Genomic DNA, 21427 nt, shown 5'->3' on the forward strand with positions numbered 1-21427 from the left:
CTAATAAATTGACATATGTATATTTCCAAATCCTGCTTTAACTACTGGATGGAAGTAGATTTTCCAGCCATGTGAACCCTTCTACAGCACTTCTGTAGACAATAACCACAATAACAAAGCCCCTCTTTTTGAAACTGTGTTCTCATAATGGACAATACACTGATACCATGGTAACATACAATTTTAAAGTAGGCAGCACAAATAATCCCAAAAACTATTAGTTGTGAGTATACTGTATAGCAGCCACAAAGCTAACCTTGAGCCTTCTCCCCAATACTGCAATCTCACAGAGTTCTGCTGATTTTTTTTGTCTCAAACATCCAGGCCACAGCAGTGCTGGGCTCACAGCCCCTTGGAGCTGAAAAGTGGAAGTGCCAGAGGTGTGGCACAGCCTCCTGCAGCTGTCTAGGAAAGCAGCAGAGCAGAGAAGCCAGGAACCACAGCAAAAGGTTGTGCTGGGGGTAAAGACAGCAATTTCTGCTTGAAGTGCTGCCCTTATGCTGCAGCCTCCCCCCATGAGATAAAACCCCATCTTATCCTGCTTCCCTTCTGCCTGTCCTAAAACAAAAGCCCTTATGAACAGTACCAACCCATACATGGTATTTGGCAAATATGAGTTCAGAATTTGTACTGTAAAAGCTGAACCTGACAGCCATCACCCCTGGATGAGCAGGGTGCCTCTTTCTCTGATTCTCCTGCTGCTGCTTGGAGTCTGTGTGCAGGCAGCACAGGATTTGCTCCTGATCCCTGCTCAGCACCCTCCTGTCAGGAATGTCACCTCCCTCTCCCTCTCCCAGAGCAGGTCCCAGCACCCTCCTCCCAAAGGATGCACCAAGAGGTGGCTTTGCCCGTGCTGCCCTCGGCAGAGCTCAGCCTCCAGCAGGACCAGGACAATCTCTGGTCACATCTGCACGTGCTGCCTGTTTTAGCAGAGCCTCACCTCAGCAGAAAGTTCATTGCACATCAGAGCCTCCCCCAAGCTCTAGAACCAGGCAGCCCACAAATCAGATTGCTATTACCAGTGTAGCAGGAGACAGGGCAGCATTATGTATGCTCCAATACAATCCACTGATTCCCTCTTTTGAGACACAGAGAAAAAGCCATCTGGTCTGCAGCACCAAGGCTGCCCACCATTTACCTCCACTGCAAAGTTACCAGGAGATAAGAAGAAGGAAAAAAAAGGCATTGACTAAAATTAGTCACTCATTGGGCACCGACCCAACAGCCTGCAGAAACAATTTTTTTGTCTTCAAAATATAAATCAAATTATTAGTATCTGAAGTATTCCTGCAACTGGGACCTTTAATAGTCTGGACTTTTTCAGCTAGAGGATTTGCCACAGAGATTTGTTCTTTCTTCACCTGCATCCCAAATTACTGCATGGCTCTCCCCTGGCAGCACAGGAAAGGCCTCAAACTACAAGAAATGCATGTAAACTTACACACCATTTCAGGCTGTCAGCATGAAGCCTCCCACTGTTTTATATGGACAGAATAGCAGCTTTAGAGAAGAACAGAATAGTTCTTCAGCAGATAAAACAAATTCATATAATGAGAGACAATTGTGCATTACATTCTTCTCACTGCTGGGTTAAGGAACAGTCGTGGCCCAGCTGCATTACAGAACCTGCCAGAGGGCAAGCAGGTGCTATCAGAAAACTCCGGGACAAATTCCACTTCATAGGACATCCAAGCTGAAAGTAAAACTGTGTGGTTCTTACCATACAGCAAAATGTCAGCTTTCTTGCCACCAAGTATGCTGTGTTTACCTGTAATTGTTTTTATGTGAAAGCTCAGTTATGGTCTACTCCTTTACTCTAAACTATGTTGGAGAAAATTCACAGGGGTGATGCATAAATCTCAAAGTCTCTTAGTAATGAACTATTCTGACTTTTTTTTACACCATAAGAATATTCCAAAACCAATTTTGCAATGCTTACTGTTATTGTCCTTTATATATTAAGCTGCAGACTGAGAGCTGCATGAAGTCAGTGCTAAATTAGTCAGGACTAAGTTTACATCTTCATTTTAAGTACAGGACTGGAAATGAAGGAACTATGTGTGGCAGTAACTAGTGCAATTTGAAAACATCCAGATCACCAGAACTGGATAGAATAGGAATGGAAGCACAAGGCAGCCACTCCTTGAAACTTTCACAGTTCCAGCAGTTCAGCAACGCTACAGAAAACATGAAGCTCCTGTTTGATGGAAAACACCCCTGACTTGCACCAAACTCAGGTAAATACAAACCTTAAGGTCAGGGTCAGCAGAGCAGAAGTTTACTGCCTTTACAAACAGCCACACGGTGTCTGCCTCACCTGCCAGGGTGGCCAGCATAGCCCAATCCTAAGGGAAACTGAGTCACACACTCTACTATGGTATCTGCTACAGGTGAAGTGACAGACCTGTCAAACCTTCCCAATGTCACTGCAGGCAATACAAAAGTGACAGAGAAGAAAAAGTTATTTTTCATACTTCACATTAACTTCTTGAAACACACAGTGCTTTCTCTGGAAAATGGGCAAGGCAAATAGAGGAACAGTAACTTAAACACTGCCCTTTCTAGTGAACAGGGAAAGTTCATTTAATAAGCAATAAACCACAGCTAATTATTAATTACAGTCGTATCAGCTGGTCCATGACTTGTATTAATCAGTCTCTAAATGCAGCACAGCATCCATGACTGAGCTGCACCAAGTTGAGAGTGTCAGCTCCATCCATAATTTATGATGATCCTCCATAAATCTGTTCAGTTAACACAATGACACCGGCCATGTGGGCACATTAACCAATTTTTCTCCTGACAGCTGTTGGAGCTGTAACAAAGACCCACATGGAGCAGCCAGAAGCAAGATTCCACTCCGAGTCACCTCTCCCTGAGAATCTTTGGATATGGAAAGAGTTGGTTTCTTGATGAACTTGAGTGGTGCTGAACAAAACAGTGTCACCAAAAGATGTCTGCCCTGTTCTGTGCACATCTATTGAAACCAGTAAATGCCCTAGTTTTAGCTTGGCAGGAATTCACAGTTTGTAAGAGGACATACCAAAATGGCATCCAGACACATTCTACGTTGAATAATTTCCTCTTCTGTAACACTCAAGTACTTTGTGCATGAATCCACATATACAGCAACACATGTCTGTATTTTAGCTACACTAAGTTTTTATCAAATCCTTGTGTTCTTTGAAAACAACACCCACACAAATCCTATGGAGATCACAGAACCAATGAGGTTAAAAAAGACCTCTGAGACCATCGAGTCCAGCTTTTAACCAAACACCATCATGTCAACCAGACCACAGCACTAACTGGCACATCCAGTCTTTCCTTAAACAGCCTCCAGGGACAGTGACTCCACCACCTCCCTGGGCAGTCCGTTCCAATGTCCAGTCACCCTTTCAGTGAAGAAATTCCTCCTAACATTCAATCTAAACTTCCCCTGCTGAAGCTTGAGATTATGCCTTCTCATTTGTTGCCTGGGAGAAGAGGCCGATCCCCCCCCGGCTGCACTCTCCTCTCAGGAGTTGGAGAGGGTGATAAGGCCACTCCTGAGTCTCCTCCAGGCTAAACACCCACAGCCCCCTCAGCTGCTCCTCATCAGACTCATGCTCCAGCCCCATTCCCCTTCTCTGGACTCCCTCCAGCACCTCAATGTCCATCTAGCAGTGAGGGGCCCAGAACTGGACACAGCACTCGAGGTGCAGATACACAGAACTATATGCATGAAAACACATGTTTACACGCTGCCTCCCTGCACAGCCAGGTTTGTGCTGCTGACACACAGCACAAGGTACCTGAGCTCTTCCCTGCGCATTCACCAGTGCCCCGTAGACACAGCGTGTGCCCGCCCTGACCCCCAGCCCTGCGGAGCTGCTCGCACCGTGCACGGCACGGGCTACGAACACACCAGCCCTTCTTGCCCCCGCTGGCGCCAGCCGGCTCCGGAGCGCCGGGCAGCTCGCCCCTTCCCCGGGCCAGGACGCTCCTTCCCCCGCACTGCCCCGACCCCCGCGGGCAGGGCGGGCTGTCACCGCGCCCCGCCCGCCTCCCGCTTCCCGCCCCGCCCGCCCGGCAGGTGCCGCCCGGGCGGGGCGGGGGGCCCAGCCCCGGCACCCCCGAGGGCAGCGGGGGTCGCACCCTCAGGACGGAGCTCCCCGCCCGCCGCTCGGGTCGGGGCCTCGCCCGGGAGGGGCGGCGGCGACGGGGGTTGGGGGGGGGGGCCGGGCCGGCCCGGTTGCCAGGGAGGAGGCTCGGGCTCCGGCCCCGCACAGCGCCCGCGGCGGGAGGGAAGGAGCGAAGAAGGGAGGCGTGCGGGCGGCAGGGCGCGGCGCGGGTGTCCCGCCGGGACGAGGGGGCGGCGGGAGCGGGGGCACCGGTCCCTACTCACTCTCGTCAGGCAGCTGATCCAGCTCCGCCATCTTGAACGAGCCGCGCCGCTTTTTCAAAGGCTGCCTGGCGCGGGGCATTCTGGGGGAGGAGACGGGGCCGGGCGCGCGGCGGGCGCGCGCGCGGGGCGGGGCCTCCGTCAGGGGCCGGGCGGCGGGGCCCGCGCGCCGCTCCCGGGGCAGGAACGGGCTCGGCCGGGAGCAAAGGGAACGGCGCCGGCCGGAGCCCGGCGGGAACACGGGACCATCGTCAAGGAGTCAGAGTGGATCTTACACTACTTCCAGTCTAGTTCCAATTCCCTGCCACTGGCCAGGGCGCCTTCCACTAGAGCAGGCTGCTCAGAGCTCCTTCCAAACTGGCTTTGAAAGGCTCCAGGGCTGGGCTAGCCAGAGCTGCTCTGGGTAACCTGCTCCAGGGTCTCACCACGCTCCCAATAAAGATTTGGTTCCCAATATCTAACCTAATTTCCCCCTCTTTCAGTTTGTACCCATATCTCCTTGTCCTATCGCTACTAGAGTCCCTCTCCGGCCTCCTTAGAGCTCCCCTTCAGATACTGGAAGGTTGCCATGAGGTGTCCACACAAACTTCTCCAGGCCTGAAAAGCCCCAGCTTTCTCAGCCTGTTGTCATAGGGTAGGTGCTCCTGTCCTCTTATCACTGCCATGATAAGTCCTCTGGACTTGCTCCAACAGTTCCCTGTCATTCTTATGATGTGGGATGAGGGGAATGGGTGACTGGCAGCTCAGGATGAGGGGGAAAGGGGTGGAGGTATTGGCTGTCACAACGGGTCACCCCAAAGAAGCTGTGCTAGCTTTGAGTCTTTAAACAATCCCGTTACATTATATCCATCTTCCTTCACTGAATAATTACTTTTTGCTAAACTGTGCCTATTTTCCTTGTCACTTTTCATAAAGGACTGCAGAGGTGAGGCTCCAGGAGTAAGGGATCACAACAACAGGCAGCCCTGGCCCTGCTGTCACAGTCCGTGGCATTCCGCCCAAGAGGCGGCTGAAACGCTCACCCAGCCCAAGGCCTGAAGGTCAAGGTCTCACTTGCTCTCACCCAGTGCCAGGGAAAGCCAACAAACTCCACAAGTGGGTGGCTGTTGCCTAACAAGCTCCTTGTCTTGGCCTGCCCTCTACCATCTCACCCCTGAAAACTTTCTTCAAGCAGCAGCAGTGGGTTTTTTTTGTGTAGTTTTCTTAGATCTCTGCACCACAGTGAATTCTAAAGCTTCTGCAGCAAGAAACACAAGCATGGAAATACCACCATGACCCACAAGCACCTTAATTACTCATGGACCAGATTCTCTACATAGGTTTGGTTTTGAGTATCTACTGCTATCAACCAAAATTCCTTTTTTAAAGATATAAAAATAAATATGAAAATGCAAATTGTGCCTCAAAAATAAATAAACAGTATATCTTAGTCAAGGCTAAGAAGTCTGTCACATGTTAAACATATTGCCAAGAGCACAGTGGTGTAATCCAAAATGGATGCCATGCATGGTTGTATGCAGCTCTTTGAAAGCATCTAGGTGAAAGTAAAGATCCTACACAATACAGAAAATGTGCTTCTTGGGACATGGAATAGAATATAATTTGTGTTCTTAATTTGCTAATGAACTCAGATGACTAGGCCCTCTAGCAGGTTGAGAGGGGCAGGATATAGGTCATGTTATTAAACAATTTTAATGCATAAATAAATAAAATAAATGCTGCCCTTGTGCTCAAGGGGAAAAAAAGCCAGTTTTTAAGCAAAAAAACAAACTGAGTGAAATGCTTTAGAAATTCCCCCCAGGGCTTTCTATGTACATTGTAGCAGAGCTAAAAAAAGAAAAAATAAAAAAAAAAAGGAAAAAGAAAATACAAAGCCTAGCTTACATTTCTAAGCCGCCTTTTCAGGTCATTTTGAAAGGCTGTTTAAACAGCCTTCCTGTTCCTTAGCCCCAAAGGGCCAAAGACACTTCAGTCAGAGCTTTCCATACTGTTCAGCTCCAAAGAAAGCTGCTACAGTAGACAGCTGCAAAGCACTGTCTGCACAAAACTAAAGAAACTAGTAACAAAACACAACTAAATAATAATCTGTGGTATTCCAAACACCAACCCTCTCAAACATTAACTCCTGCACATTTTTTCCCATTTAATAAAACACTTCCACCACCCAAAGTGCCTGACATGGACCAGACATTCCAGGCTCAGTTAAACAAGGTGTTAGTGACACCAATATTTCTCTGTTTCTCAGCTGTGCCCCCCTTTGTTCCAGGGCTGTATGGCAATGCTCAGCCAAGACTGGAGACACTGAGACTCACACAGCTGACAGAAGACACCCATCACCAGCAAGGTTTTTACTGCTGGGCTCTGTAAACCTTGTCATCAGGTCTGGCTGTGCTGAAAGCAGCGTTGCCCAGAGCCACCCCAGTGCTACAGCTTTCCCTGAGCAAAGGCTTTGCAAGGGAGGGGTGAAAAGTGCTCTACAACACAGTCACATTTCACAACAGTCCTCAAGAGTGTGAATTTCCACAAGGGAAAAAGGAATCAAACTCGGTGCCTTTCAGGGAGTCTTTGTAGACTGCAACAAAACCAGATTAAAAAGGTGAGAGAGATTTTCCCCCTCCCCAAATGTCTCCTGCCAATCATCTCACAAATTAACAGGTGTGAAGGCAGAATTCTGCTCCCAACAGCACAATGATGATTATTCCTTCATTTCATTCCAACAGCTGCACTTGGAAAATATTTAACAGAAGCCATTACCATTGACTGTGTTGAAAGGGTAACAATCAACAGTGTATTATGGTTCCTGGATAAAGAACCTTTTACATCTTGGCCTTTAATGAGTGCTGCAGTATCTCCATGTTCTGGTTTTTCATTTGTCCTGTGCTCACTGTTTCCAAATCACACAAACACCACCCCATTTACAAAGCCCCAGCCAGGGCCACTCACCAGCGTGCACACAAACACACAACATTTTCAGTGCATCCTTTGGCAAATTTGCAGTTTGGGTGACGTGGAAATGACACCACTCTTCTGACAGGCAGGGTGACAGAAAACACAACCTGCCCGAGGTGCTGCTGACTCACCTGCTGGCACGGCTGCACCGCTGCCATTCGCTCTCGCCAGGGTCACGTTAGGCAACTGCTCCTAATGGTGTGTGCTGAAACGCTGCAGAGAGCACTGCCCTGCTGCTCAGCTGCTGCAGATGACAGTGAGACATGGGTTACACCACCTGCTGACCAATGCACTCAGTCCTGTCAGCACAGAGCAGGTAGTGCTGAGTCCAGGGGACAGCTACGCTGTCATTTCCTCATCTCCCCGAGGCACGGCCTGGCAGCAGAAAGAAAAGCACAGACAGCTGGCAGAAGTGAGTGCTCCTTAGTCACTGAAACACCTTCTTGTGAAGTCTGAGTCCTGCTGCATTAATCACATATGTTTTAACGAGGGGGTGGAGGAAGCAGTAGTTTCCCCTTTGGGCTGTTGGGAAGTCATCCTTCTTCTCACCTTGCCTGTCCCTGTGTATCTCACTTCTGTAGAAGTGATCTGCAAGGCCCACAACAGGCCCACACGCTACCTTCGCACCTGAACAATTTAAAATCATCACAGCAATTCATCTTAGCTGGGACCTACATTTGCATTTCTTCTTACAGGTGCCACTTCATCTCCAAAATGACCATTTTTGGAGAAGCAGCCTGGCATTAATTTTGAAGTGAAAGCACACACAAGCTCTTGTTTAAATGCATGTACTCCACAACAGTGGAAACTATTTTTATGGGCATAACAGGAGCGTGAGTATCATGGACTAAGTTAGGGGCCTCAACACATACATAAAAGCAATTCATGCAAACACTAAGTGGGATATAAATTGGCTGCAATAACATTCAGCAGACAATTATGTCATTATGTCCCCAGAATGCACAGAGTGAGGTCTGTAACAGTCTCCCAGAAAGCAAGCTGAAGCAGAGACTTCAGTAGTTACAAACACTTCAGGCCTCATTTAAGAACAGGAGTACAATTATTTATGGCATTGACAAAGTTTCATGTGTCCAGAGACCTTTTTCATATAGAAATTACTTATTTTGGGGTTTCCCCCCCCTTTCCTCTGATTAGAAACTGAAGGGGGGCAGGGGTAGAATGTCATTGTTTTATAGCTTAAGTACCAGGATGGGCGACTTGTGCTTTAATTTTATTTTTTTCTCAGACGTTTTTTTCCTGCATGAACTCAGGCAAGTCATAAAGAATTTACACTGACTGCCAATCAGTAAGCCTAGGCTGGCTTCCTTCAATTAACTGCAGGGACTATCTTAATGCCTGTGAGCTGTTGTACAACAGAGCCTGCAGCCATGCTAAATAAAGATAAAATGGTTAAATATTTATAAATTGCTGCTTTTGGTAGTTTAACATTTAGATCAGAAGCCATTCCTCAACATGTCTCCCCTGAAAAAAAAAAAAAGCCCAAGATGTCATGGGACCTGATGTCTTGAAAACTCATTCCTTTCAAGTGCTTTTGACAGAAATGGGACTGCCTGTTCATGCAGCTCTGCTCTGTGCTGGTAGTGCCACAGCAGGGCTTTCAGTGACTGTCACCACGCTGTCCCTGCCAGCCTGGCCCTGGGGACAGGCTGCTCATCCACTGGGTGTGGCGGATCTGCTCCGCGGATCTCCTCTGCTCCCACAGGCTGGCAGCAGCAGCAGCAGCAGCGCCTGGACTGACACCAGGTTTCACTGCAGGACGGTGACATGGCTCTCCTACAGTCCCCAAAGGACACCTGCTGCCTCTTCAGCAAGTCCTGTAGCTTTTCCTGCTGTGAACTTATTATTTGTGAACTTAGGGGACACCTTGGGATGTACTTCCTTGTGCTGCAATTATAACTGAGCACTAGGTACACAGCACAAAGCACTCCTTGTGCTGCTTGGGTTGGAACAACAGGGAACTTTCAGCTCTGAGGGAGCATCAAAAGCAGCTGCCTTTAACTCCTGGTCCCAAACTGAACTGTAAACTGCTTTTTAAGAGGGGAAAAATAATCTATCTTATAACTAAATTGAACAAGTTCTCATGTTCTCTTTCAGAGACTGACAAGATCCTACTTAAGTGACTTACAAAAAGGATTTTTTGGAAGCAAAACAATGATTAGCCACTGGTTAAGCTACTTAAGAGGAGAAGACAGGCTACTCTCTTCCTCTCAAAATCCATTATCACCAACCTCAATCAATTTTTTTTGTTGAGCAGTCCTCAAGCCATACAACTTACCCAGTCCTTCTGCATTTCCTTCTCTCCCTGAAAGCTGCTTTATTTTTCATCTATCACTCTTCATCCTCTTCTCATTCAGGGGTCCTGGGAAGACCTGCACCATTAGCACCCACTTTGGCTTTAACTCCTTTTACAAAAGGCCCTGGGACACAGCAACATTTTTGGAAATAGATCTGGTGTTTCCACACAGGTTACTAAAGACTGAAGCCACAACTGTCAGAATGAGCTTGAACTGTCCCTGTCTTGGGAATTAGCCATAACTTTCCCTAATGCCTCAGGGAAATCAGCAATTTTTGAAGAGAATGATCTGATGTTGCTCTATGGTTAAGTGCTCCCATATTGCCCAATGACTAAAAGTGAGAAGTAACAAACATCATGAAACACTGAAATTATCAGTTTGTATTGCTGTTTTGAGACAGGCATTTCAAGACTACCAACAGAGTAGTGACAGACCTCACTCCAGGCCTTGATGAATGAAGCTTGAGCCCAAACTCAACTTACAGCTTTGTTAGGATGTGAGTCTACAACAACCAACTTACATCAAGTTGAAGGTAGGTATTTAAAGGAGGTTTATTTGGGCTAATACTAAATTCAAACAGCCACAAGCTCATTTTCCATGTTTACCACACCAACTGTTGACAGATTAAGTCTCAGTGGAAAGTCCAAATTTTAATTTCACCATAATTTCCTGAAACATGACTACAGATTTCAATATTTGGCATTCGATCCTCGAGAGAGATACCATGTTTAAGAACATTCTACCAAATACATTTAAATTATGACTCAAAACCAAAACAATTTGGAAGTTTTGAAACATAAAACTGTTAGTATGAAATTAGCTTTTATTTTTTTACCTCAAAATAAATGCACATTTGTCATTTAGTCAAGTGAAAACTGAAAAAGAGTATCTTAAGAAGGGGGAACCTTAACAGAGCAAGTACCACAAACGTGCTCAAGTTCCTTCTCCTGTTCTTGCCCAGGTCTGTTTGACTAAGAACACCAGAATAATTTCCTTTTTTCTTTCTTGTCAGTTTGGTCAATTAAAAGAAACACTTAAAGCACCAGAATTAGAAGTGGTATAAAACAAAACCAGGTACTCGTTCTCATCAGAATTCAGGTCCGTGTATTGCCACACTTTTATATAAAACTTTCACTAAGTGTTGTACTAAATAGGATTTAGTAATTTCTTCTGCAGTTTAGCTCTTGATATCTTGGTAAGAGAAGTCAATGCATAAGCATGTCAGAAGTCAACGCTATAGTGTAACTACAGTATAACTCTAACAGGGCTTCTAAATACTGTTCACCAGAGTGATGTCTTATAGTTGAATTTCAGTTTCAACAGGTACTTCAGATTTACCTGAGCAACATCATAGACAATATATCTGGGAAGAAGGTTAAGGAATAATTACAGTAGTTGATATTAATGACACAGAAAAACCTCAAAACACAGTGAACTTCACCTTTCAACTTCAGTTATTATACAGATGCCTGTGTGATTAACCAATTCTAAGAGCTCAAACCACAAACCTTTAAATCTGACTTTTCCATGATTCTGAAAATGTTTTATACAATACTTAGGAACAAGCAGTTAAGTTCTGCGGAGAATAGTGCAGCAGGAATCCTGAGTGACAGGCAGGTGAACTGACTTAGATACAGGGCTGTGGCTCCTGAAAATTATGTTTTGTCAGAGTAACACACATGTCTCTTGATATCTAGGCAGAAGTCATATAGCTTAAATGAGAGCTATAGATTCAGATCCAGCATTTACAATTGTAATTGCAGTTCTATTGCTACCTTCCAGCACAGTCATTAATGCCTTCTTAATTTCCCACTAAAAAACCTAAACTGGAATCACAGACAAGAGCTCTACAATGATTGTCAGTGCTTGCACATTCTTGTTTTTCCAGAGACAGTCCCAGCTCATCTATCTGTTTCACAATGTTTTAGGCCTCAAACTTACCTCTAATCCCAAAGTGTAAAACAAAATAAATACACATCATGTTATCTCAACTAGCTAATATCAACTGTATTATAGCTCATCATCTGACAGAAGAAAACTCAAGATAAAACCAGTATTGCCATGAGTTGTGTTGCCCAGACTCCCTGGGGGAGGAAAACAGCTCACCAAGGCCAAAGGCAGTTCCTACAAACCCAGAGTTTGCATTACTGGGTTACCTGCTTCACTGGCAGTGAAGAGAGCCAGCTGGACCTTAGACATCACTTATTTGCATTCTTGTGGATTTAAAGCACTAATTGATTTGAAGGCACTTCTGCCTGGAAGAGACTTAATGGCTACATCTCTGCTGGGCATTTGGGGCATACCTCAACACTTGCAGAGGTCTGGGGAACTCAAAAGATGTGCTGAGAGAGTGCAAGAGCACAGAGCTAGCTCTCCCACCTCCTCCTGGCCAAGCTGGCATACCACAGCACCATGAGGGAGAAACCAGACTAGAGTGATGAGAAATCACAGGCTGCATTCCCCTCCCTCCCCTTGTTCTGGCACATCTCTGGGCAAGACACTACAGCAGTTTTGCCTGATCACTCCAATAACTTTTGTTCCTGTTGGGGAACAGCTATTGGAATGTGTATTGTTTCCTTTTTTTTTTGCAGAATGACAATTTAAGTGCACCAACTGTAAAAATCATCCCCCTTGCAGAAGAGATTGTCTGCAAATACTCCCCAAAGCAGATCTAAACCAAACCAAACCAAACACAGTGAGGCAAAACTCCTAACTGGCCTTAGTGAGGTCCTGAAAATGCAGTGACACTCAAACACCGTGTGCAGCCAAGGTAACAGCAAAGGATACTCATTATACAGAAGACAGGTATCATTAATTCCTGTGGAGATCCCATTCCCTAAGGGAACCTCTACACCACCAAGGGTGGTCGTGGCTGTGGGATCAGGAGCAGTTTTGCCCAAGCCTAGAAAGGAAAAACAACATTAGTTTCAAATCTAGGAGACAAATACAGACTTTGCACAAAAAGGAAATGATCCAGCCAGCCAAATACTACTTCACATATACTTTTAAATCAAGTGTAGAAGGATCTCCAACAGAACATGAAAAATACTATTTATTAAATTCAGCATCACCATATTTATGGCAGTTGTACCCTGTTACATGAAAAATTAGAATTTTAGACTTTCAACTGTTAATTGTCTAATCTGTATGATCAAAGCTAACCCAGAACAGATTTGTAGCTCTCATATCCTAACTCCATTAATGAAAACATGCACATTGCAGCATTTTCAGACAAGTACAACAAACCAATTCTTATTCTCTGAATTGAAATTTTCTATATAAATCTGATTTGACATCCATAAGAACATGAGTAGTATGTATAGAAAAAGATGCAAAACCACTTTTTATTCTCTTTTAGGCAACTTATTTTTTAAGCCTCTCAAAATGAATAGTTTAAGATAAGCCACTCATTACTGAAGATCCTTTTCTTCAATCTCCCATCTTAGTACAGAAGACAGTCATGATTACCATCTCTTTTGCTTGAGTTAGACAGCTAAGTCTTTTCTCTCATCTTCTTCTTCAATTTATGACACTTTTTGCAGATAGAAGTGTTATGAGAGCAGTTGTTCCATCTGAACTTTTATTCCTAGCTTTTCCCTTCTGTACCAGCTTCTAAGCCACTTTGAAAGCTAAACAATGACTCTTCTGATCTATTCATCTCACTTCTAAAATACACAGTATTGTAATGATGAAAGCAAGTAAGAAGATGGAGAATGTACTTTATATTTTCTCCAGTGTAACATCAAATAGAAGTTTCCTCCTGAACTTCAGCACCTTCAGCCTTAACACTCAGAGTGTATTAACTTGCATCTTAAAACACCCCATACACATCCTGATGCAACTAAAGGGCAACATTATGCAACTTCTTAAAGGAAGTACAGCTAAGAAGTGACTATAGCTCTCTTTGCTAAGCAACACAACCAAGTCTGCCATCAATTACAGATTACTTATGACAACTACTAATGCTTACCTTTGACACTGTGTTTTCCCTTGGGCAATTTTGTGATGTGGGAAGCATTCTTTAGTTCGTACCTGGACAGCACAAAGAACACACAATAGCACTTTACATTCATCTTAAAATATTTAATTAAAAAAAAAGAAATCACAGAATTTTCAGGTTTTAGTTTATGATGAGTTAATGTAGAGTTAATCTAAATTCCAGCCTTCTGGAACGCAAACTTTCTTTGTCTTGGTTACTAATTTTAACAATGTTAGCATTTTGTACCAGATTCTGCTAGACCTGAAACAATAGCTCTTATTTTGAGAAAAAACAGATCTTGTTTTTGAAGAAAAAACACGTGCTTCTTCTTCTTCACACTCAAGAGAAGGCTTGCAACCTTAGCATCACCTTCCATGAGGATGCATTAAGCACGTGTGGCAAATACTCTTGGCAAGTTACGTACATATTTCCAAGGGCGACTTCTCCCAGTAGTACTAAACCTATGGGATCGGCTTGAGATGTGTGACAGTAGTTTGCACTCTTGGACACCATGTCTGCAAAATAGATGCCTTTCCCAAACATGTAGCCGGTCTGCAAGAAGGAAATAAATAAAGAAATAAAATTGGGGTGATCAAATAACCCAAAAGCAGCACTGAGTCCACCTGGCTGGGCTCCCAGGAGAGCAACTCAAGCTCTTGTGGACACCAGTGTGCAACCCACTCGGGGGACACGATGTCGAAACGGTGGCAGATAACACAGGGCCCTCCCCACACAGCAATTCCCTTCTTTAGGCTGTCCCTGCCTGAGCACAGGGATGCAGGCAGCCAGAGAAGCTGTTTCACCCACCACAGGAGCTTCAGGTGGAGCTATCCGCAGGCCCTGCGAGAGGATGCCGGCGAAGTTGGTGGTGCGGGAGCCGTGCCACAGCAGCTGGCGGTTGTGGAGCTGCCTGAAGGGCTTGTAACGCTGGCTCTCCCCCTCACGCTCAATCCTGAAGATCTTCAGTTCACAAGAGGATAGGAGCAAAAGAAGAACCAAGAAAATACACCATTAACTTCATGCAACTCGTCAAGAGGGGAGAAGAAAAAAGAAAATCATCCTATCCGCAATGTACATTGATCTGCTAGGGAAATTGATCAGGGTGGGTTTTGGTGTTTGTAATTGGCTGTGTCAGGCTAGCATAAAAGAGGTAGCAGCAATCATGCAGTACTTGTTATTGATTACTTCTCCACCTTTTCTTCTGCATTTTCATGAGGCTCTATTTTTCTGAAAAAATCATTCAATGAAATAAGGTTCAATTTCAGATGATTAGTCCTCCACCTTCCCTTTGAGGCAAATTAAATTAAAATAAAAACACCAAAGCAAAAACACCTCATTAGATTAATCTCTGCCTAGAGTTTTGCTATTCTAATTAAAAGAAAGTGTTCTATCAAATCATCCCTGCAACAGAGGAAACTGGGTAAGCTACTCAAAAATATAAGGCAATTGCCAACAAGCAAGTCAACCTAGGAGAGTCCATCTTCCCAAAGATAAACCCCATCATTGCCCAGCTTACATCCACAACTTTGAGGTCATATGCATTGTGCGTAGCAGCATGAGTGTTCTTCACATATTGTTTGATAATCTTGGCTTCTTCTGAATCTTTGTCAACAACCTGCAAACAGGCAAATGAGAAGTTTCCTCAGCACACAAACTAGCAGCCATCTTATAACATGGCAACATCCACCCTATGCCTGCAACTGCACCCTTTAAACCTCCTCAACTATTTAAGTGGAAATACTTTCCTAGCTAGAGAAGATGCACAAATAGACAGACAGCCACAGAATGTCTGAGACAATGCTGGAAATTGAGATGATTTTCAATTCCACTCAAAGAAGGGTCAGCCAAGGACTGAATCCAGTCCAGCTTTCAACGCCTCCAAGAAGAGAGCCTCCACGGCCTCTCTGGGCAACCTTTTCCAGTGTTTGACTACTGTCAGAGCAAACAAATTAAAAAAACCAAAACATCATCAACAGAAGCTTTTTCTTTTGTTTAAACACAAATTGCTCTATTTCAGTTCGTGCCCGCTGCCTCTTGTCACTGGAAACCACTGAGGAAAGCCTGCCTCTCTCGTCTTTCCTTCTTTCTCCCATCACCTATACCTAGATATTGATACAATATCCCTTGAGCTTTCTTTTCTCCAGGTCAAAACAGCTCAGCTCTTTCTGCATCTCTATGAACACATGCTCCAGTTCCTTAACCCACCTCAGTTCCATAGACCTGTCCAGTTACAGTTTGGGTGATTTATTTTACTCCATACCAACAGGACATCAGTTGTATTCACAGCCACTCATTGCCTTTTATTTCCTTTACCTTAATATCTGTTTTAAGTTTTTCATAGTTGATGTCAATTGGGTCTTTATCTCCATCTTCATTTCCACCTCTGAGAAGGCTGTAAGCAACCTCAATATCAAGCAAGTTGTCCAACATCTGCACTTTAGCCTGAAGAATTGAAACAGGTAATGTTTTGTTACTTAGGCCTTTGACATGTTCAGAATAAGTCTGGGATATCCCAAATTAAAAACGTGTCTGACAATCACTGGCCACGTGGTGCCATCTAATAACAAAACAACACTGTCTTTAATATATATACACACCTAAACATAATAAAATATGTTAAATAACATCTCTATCTTCTAGTATCTTATGCATATACCTATTTACAGAGACACATGCACATAAACAAACAAGAAGATATCCTGAAGAAAAACAAGTTTAACCTCATGAAAGCATGAGGTCTTGTTTTTCTTCAGATTATCTTTTGGCTTGTGAGGTTTTAATGCTTACTTTAATCTCTGCTTTTATGAGGTTAAGTAAGTGTTAAACCTCACATATTCTCTGTGTTAGATGTCTGACATCAAGACCCATTTCCTGCAACCAACATTTGCAAAAAACGGTTTCTAGTCAATACCTGAATGTATTCCAAGTTATTTAGGAGAGGTGGCTTCTTCATCCCAAAGTCATGAGGAATCAGTGTATAGAAGCGGTTGGAGAGGTCCAAAATCTGGGATTCTGAACCACTGTCAGAAACTGCCTAGACAAGACAAAAGCACCAAAGAAAATTACTGAGTAAGACTAAGTCTCCATAGCAATAAAACACACAAGATACTTAGGGACTAACACAGGAGCAGCAATGCAAACAGTGCTTATGCTTTAGTCTCACAGGACTCAAAAGAACAATTCTATTTAAGTGTCTTGCATGCAGCAAGTCACAGTATTTGCACAGAAATACATGGAATTGTGTATGAGAAAAATCCAATGGGGATTATGTTTCCAGAGGGCAAAATAAAGTCTTCAGGACATTTAGGTAGTGCATATCCTTGTCAAGATTTTGGTCTATTCTAGCATCTGAAGAAATTCCTGTATCTATGCTTTGCCAAAGAGCCTGTGACACAAAGCCATGGGTTATGCTGGTACATTTCTGCAATCTGTAAAGGCAATACTGCATAGTGATTCTGGAATGGTTCAGATCACAATGTATAAATACAGCAACGTTATCAAACCAGACCCTTTCCTGTGTCAACCTTTATTCTCATCCTCTGACAGACTTCTCTGGGGTGGAAACACCAGCTCACTGCTAGATCAAGGCACCAGCTTCATTTGCTCAGCTGCCATTTATGTTTGGCATAAATGGCCTAAACTCAGCCTAAAGTTTATGCTACAAAACTGCTGAAGACACAAGTACAGCCCACACTGGTACAACAGTGAAGAGAACTAACTGGTTACCCATGGAAGCCACATCCTCTTCCCCAGAGAGAGAGAAAGCACAGCTCAGCATCCACCCCAGAGCCCAGAACAACTTCTGAATTCCCTTTTTGCTCTAACATCTCTTTTATGCTCACCTGCTGAACCTCATTCAGGATGGAGTATGCACTCTGGATCTGTCGCTTGCTCAGTTTTCCCAATGGCATCTTCTGCAAGTCAATCTGATAAAGATATAAGTATTAAACCCAACTTTCACTACATTTCAACCACTGCAGCATTCCCTCTCTGGTTTCTAGAGAACTAATTTCTCCATGCTAATAGGACTGACCAACAAAGCATAGAAACATTTTAGCCTCTGAGGATTGAGGAATTATGTCAGAAGGACACACCATTGAGACACACCATCCTATAACCAAAGGAATACTGCAATAGGAAGCTAAGCACGTATGCTAGGGCAACACAAAAGTAGGATATTAATTATCTGGCATGAAGTTTAATATTAACCTGGGGTCAGATGCATTTCTTAATCCATTAAGTAACAATATACCTAAGGCTGGCAAAGAAGCAAACTGAATTAAGTAATTCTTGTTCATGAGATCATCTGTGTCTAGGTACAATCCAGACACCCTCTTCCAACTTTACCCTACAATTATCAAGGGTCAAATGCAAAGATGCTAGGAGGTGCTTCATATTCATGAAAAATGAGCCAAAATCCCTCAACTAAGTTAAAAGCAATGTCTTGGTTGCCTGCATTTATCCACTGATTTAATTTAATGTTGGTTTTCTTTGTGTATTGATGGATCTTGGGAGAGTACTGGAATTTAATATAAAGTACTACAAAATGTTGGGCAAGCCATCTGAAAGCTTTCAGGTAAGCTGCAGAAAATGGTACAAAGCCTATTCTGAAAGGTAGGCACTCCAAATAATGATACAGAGGGCAAAGAACAGCTGCTTAAATGTCAAGTGTTAGGCAGGATAACTAAGCTGGCTGAAGAAAACTGAAATTTGTTATTTAGAATTAGTTCAAACGACTGCATTAAAACAAACAGCAGGATCTCTGCACACCAGTAAAACAGTACAAGGAGAGACATATCATGCTACCAAACCACTCTCTCTGAAAGCTTTCCAGAAGGATGGATCAAGAAGTATGGAGAAAAGAAGAATGGATGAAAATAAGAGTTTTATTAGAACAAATGAGAAATACAACCAAAACAATCCCAAGTCCACCCTGTGCAGAAGAGGATCTGGACTCTGACAGGACACTTCCATTAGTGTATGTACCAACTGGCAGCATTTCTCTAGTCTGAGGTGCTACCTAAAATCCATGGTACTCCAGCCTCCAAATATGGTTCCCTGCTTAGAAAACAAGGAGTGCCACCAGTGTCACCTGACCAGCACATTGGTTATCTGTGTTAATACTTTAAGAGCATTCAGCAAACAGCAGCCACTATGCAGATGTGACTGTGACACAAACAAACAAAACCATAGAATGATTACTGCTCCCAGGACAGGCAGACAATTCTCTCATAGACTTGTTAAATTGAAGACATTGATAGATAAAAAATGCACCTGTGTTTTAAGAGCTGCATGTATCACAACTAAGCTACAACTTCCAGGGCTTGGCAAATTCCAGTTGGCCTCTTGCCTTTATTTTAAGACAGATCTAAAACTCACACTTGGCTTTTGGGGAGTATGAAGCACTCTGGATTGCAAAGAACTTGCTTCTGTTTGTGCAAGCATGATGGTAGGTTAGGGAGAAACATGAATGTGTGTAGTCACCTCAAATTCCACCATTGCTTTCTTCATGCTCTCCACATCAAAGATCATCTTAATAAGATCCTGGATTGGCTTAGCGAGTTTTGATTTTGTCCCGGCACCTACTGTCAATTTCCTGACAGCTTCTTCATCCTGGAAGGTAAAAATAGTATCAGAATTAGCAAAATCACAAAGGATTAAAAAGTAACAGGCTGGCTGCCATGGCAACAACTCAAAACCAATTTAGTGTGTGCATACTATGACTAGCCTGAAGTTCATGGGGAGCGTGGGACACTGCTCTGACATTCTGGAACAAAATGGTCTTAAAAAAACACCTATTCAGTAATTTGGCAGATACTATTTCAAGAGATGGCACTGTAAAAAATAAGCAGAAAGTAGAATTAAGGGACTAGGAACTCTTTGCATTGCTGCTTCACTTCAAGCAAGTATTAATTACTTTTTCTGCAAGCTTTCTGCTGCATAGTGACTTTCACATGAAAAAATGAGTGTTTACTTTGCTGCTTTCATGACAAAATAGATGTAATAACTAGTTTCACCAAGTTTTTGTAATAAAAACTGCCACAGATGTGTACAGGAATCATTAATTAGCCATAATACCATCTTGATGCCTTCATGGAGAGAGCATTACACGAATAAATCATCAGCCAGGTGCTTTGAGTAACACTGTACATTATACTGAGACAGACACTTTGCCACTGCAATATTCAAATTTCCAGAATTAAAGCCAAACTTTGAGTGCTTTGCACTGAAAGATGACATCCATTAATTTGGCCATGGAAAAACACAATGTCTTGAAAATATGTGCTCTGGCAATTTTATAGCATTCAACTATTTAGTCTGAAAATAGTTCAGGTAACAGGAATGCCCTTAAATAAACACACAAACCACCACTGGAAAGAAGGAATAGAATTCTTATTTATCTTAGCTGTCTAAAAAGCCAAATCTTACTGGCAGTGAATAATTTCTTTTTAAGCCTGCTCAGCATGTGCACTAAGTGGAATACTGCATTGGAGTTGCTACAGCATTTAGGAGGATATTTGGAGGCAGCAGACAGATGAAAAGCATCTATTTTAAATTTTAAAAAACTGAGTTTTCAGACAGGATGTATGTGAACTAACTGCTGGATTAAGTGCAAACAAATATCCTTAAAAGTTCCAGAGTAAACAGGAACAAGCATTCAAGGGATCTGATAACAGAAAACTCTTTAGTTTCCCAACAGGTCTATTTTAATGGATGGTACTCCTTGACATACAGCTTTCCCCTGTAGCAGAGAGAAGATGCAACAGCTGCATTTTAATTCCCTTGGTTTGTTAAGTGCAAGAGATCCAAGGGCAAGCACAGAACAGAACAGTGCCACAGGGAATCTCAGCAATGCCCCACCTGGGACGGGGGCATTTCAGGGTTACCTGTCCATAATCTATTTCCAGCGGGTAGAACTTTTTGGGATATTTAGTGAAGTTCTTAGAATGCCAAGAATTGCCAGTTTTCTCTTCATACAGGTTCAGGAAGTGTTCAATTGCATCTTCTTTTGATGGCATCTGCTCCAGCTTGTTACTGCCAATTACGGTGCCCACACGGCCCCAGGATCGGAACACCCAGTACCTGGAGAAATGCAATGGGACACAAGAAGAGCCATCAGCCACTCCAGTGCTATCTGCATACCAGTAACTTTATGGAACACCCCCTCCATCACAGAAATTGTGAAAAGAATTTCTCTATTTTTTTCATTGAGAGGAATCACTGTATGTCCAAGAACTGGTGTAAAAAATGCCCAGGGTTAACATGCCAGAACCACAGCCCTGAGGATAAATGGGTGCACAGCAGGAAAAGAGAGGCTAACACCTCTTCAATCTTCATGTTTTGCAAATACAAATCTTCAGACTATTCAGGTCATATATTTGAAAAACAAAGACAAAGCATCTTTAAGCCCCAGGCCCCAGAGATCAGTATTTTAGAGAAACCAGAAGTAAATAAAATATTTGTTTGTACTGCTGACAGCACCTTGGGTGAGCTTCTGTAATATTTATGGGGATACAATCAATCAACCTTTCCAATATGTCAGGTATGAAATGCAGGCACTGAAATCCCTCTATGTACTCAATCCCAGACTTGATACAACCTCACACAAATGAGACAGGAACAAAAGCTTATTAAAAACATGGTAAAGTGCAATAAATCTGGAGCTGAACCACAGTTGTTGCTACCCTGGGTTTCTGTGTCACTTACGTGTTTGGCAGGGGCAGTTTTATTTTAAAGAACCTTCTCAATCTCTTCATCTAATCACCAATGCAACCACTGAACAGCTCTGCCATGCACCCA

At 43.5% G+C, this 21427-nt stretch overlaps 2 protein-coding genes across 3 annotated transcripts in view; both read right to left on the reverse strand.

Annotated features, from left to right (window-relative positions):
• LIN9 (lin-9 DREAM MuvB core complex component) overlaps window positions 1-9387 on the reverse strand; it is a 45433-nt gene extending 36046 nt beyond the window's left edge. The window contains exon 1 of one of the 2 annotated variants that reach the window (XM_077176130.1): window positions 7465-9387. Coding sequence is in view for 1 of the 2 variants with exons in the window: in XM_054629559.2 (XP_054485534.1) it covers window positions 4388-4466 (79 nt within the window). In the remaining variant the exon portion in view is untranslated. Of the gene's footprint in view, window positions 1-4387; window positions 4483-7464 lie in introns of those variants that run through there. The other variant, XM_054629559.2, reaches the window with a different exon arrangement.
• Window positions 9388-10174: 787 nt separating this feature from the next.
• Window positions 10175-21427, reverse strand: part of PARP1 (poly(ADP-ribose) polymerase 1) — a 32312-nt gene continuing 21059 nt past the window's right edge. The window contains exons 13-23 of the mRNA XM_054629291.2: window positions 20515-20710; window positions 19112-19240; window positions 17470-17553; window positions 16539-16661; window positions 15941-16069; window positions 15144-15242; window positions 14435-14587; window positions 14052-14179; window positions 13619-13680; window positions 12436-12550; window positions 10175-11011 (exon numbers count right to left, since the gene is read on the reverse strand). Of these exons, the coding sequence (XP_054485266.2) occupies window positions 10930-11011; window positions 12436-12550; window positions 13619-13680; window positions 14052-14179; window positions 14435-14587; window positions 15144-15242; window positions 15941-16069; window positions 16539-16661; window positions 17470-17553; window positions 19112-19240; window positions 20515-20710 (1300 nt within the window). The 3' untranslated portion in view covers window positions 10175-10929. The remainder of the gene's footprint in view (window positions 11012-12435; window positions 12551-13618; window positions 13681-14051; window positions 14180-14434; window positions 14588-15143; window positions 15243-15940; window positions 16070-16538; window positions 16662-17469; window positions 17554-19111; window positions 19241-20514; window positions 20711-21427) is intronic.

The sequence above is a fragment of the Agelaius phoeniceus genome, chromosome 3 (genome assembly GCF_051311805.1).
Source record: "Agelaius phoeniceus isolate bAgePho1 chromosome 3, bAgePho1.hap1, whole genome shotgun sequence".
Taxonomy (NCBI): Eukaryota; Metazoa; Chordata; class Aves; order Passeriformes; family Icteridae; genus Agelaius; species Agelaius phoeniceus.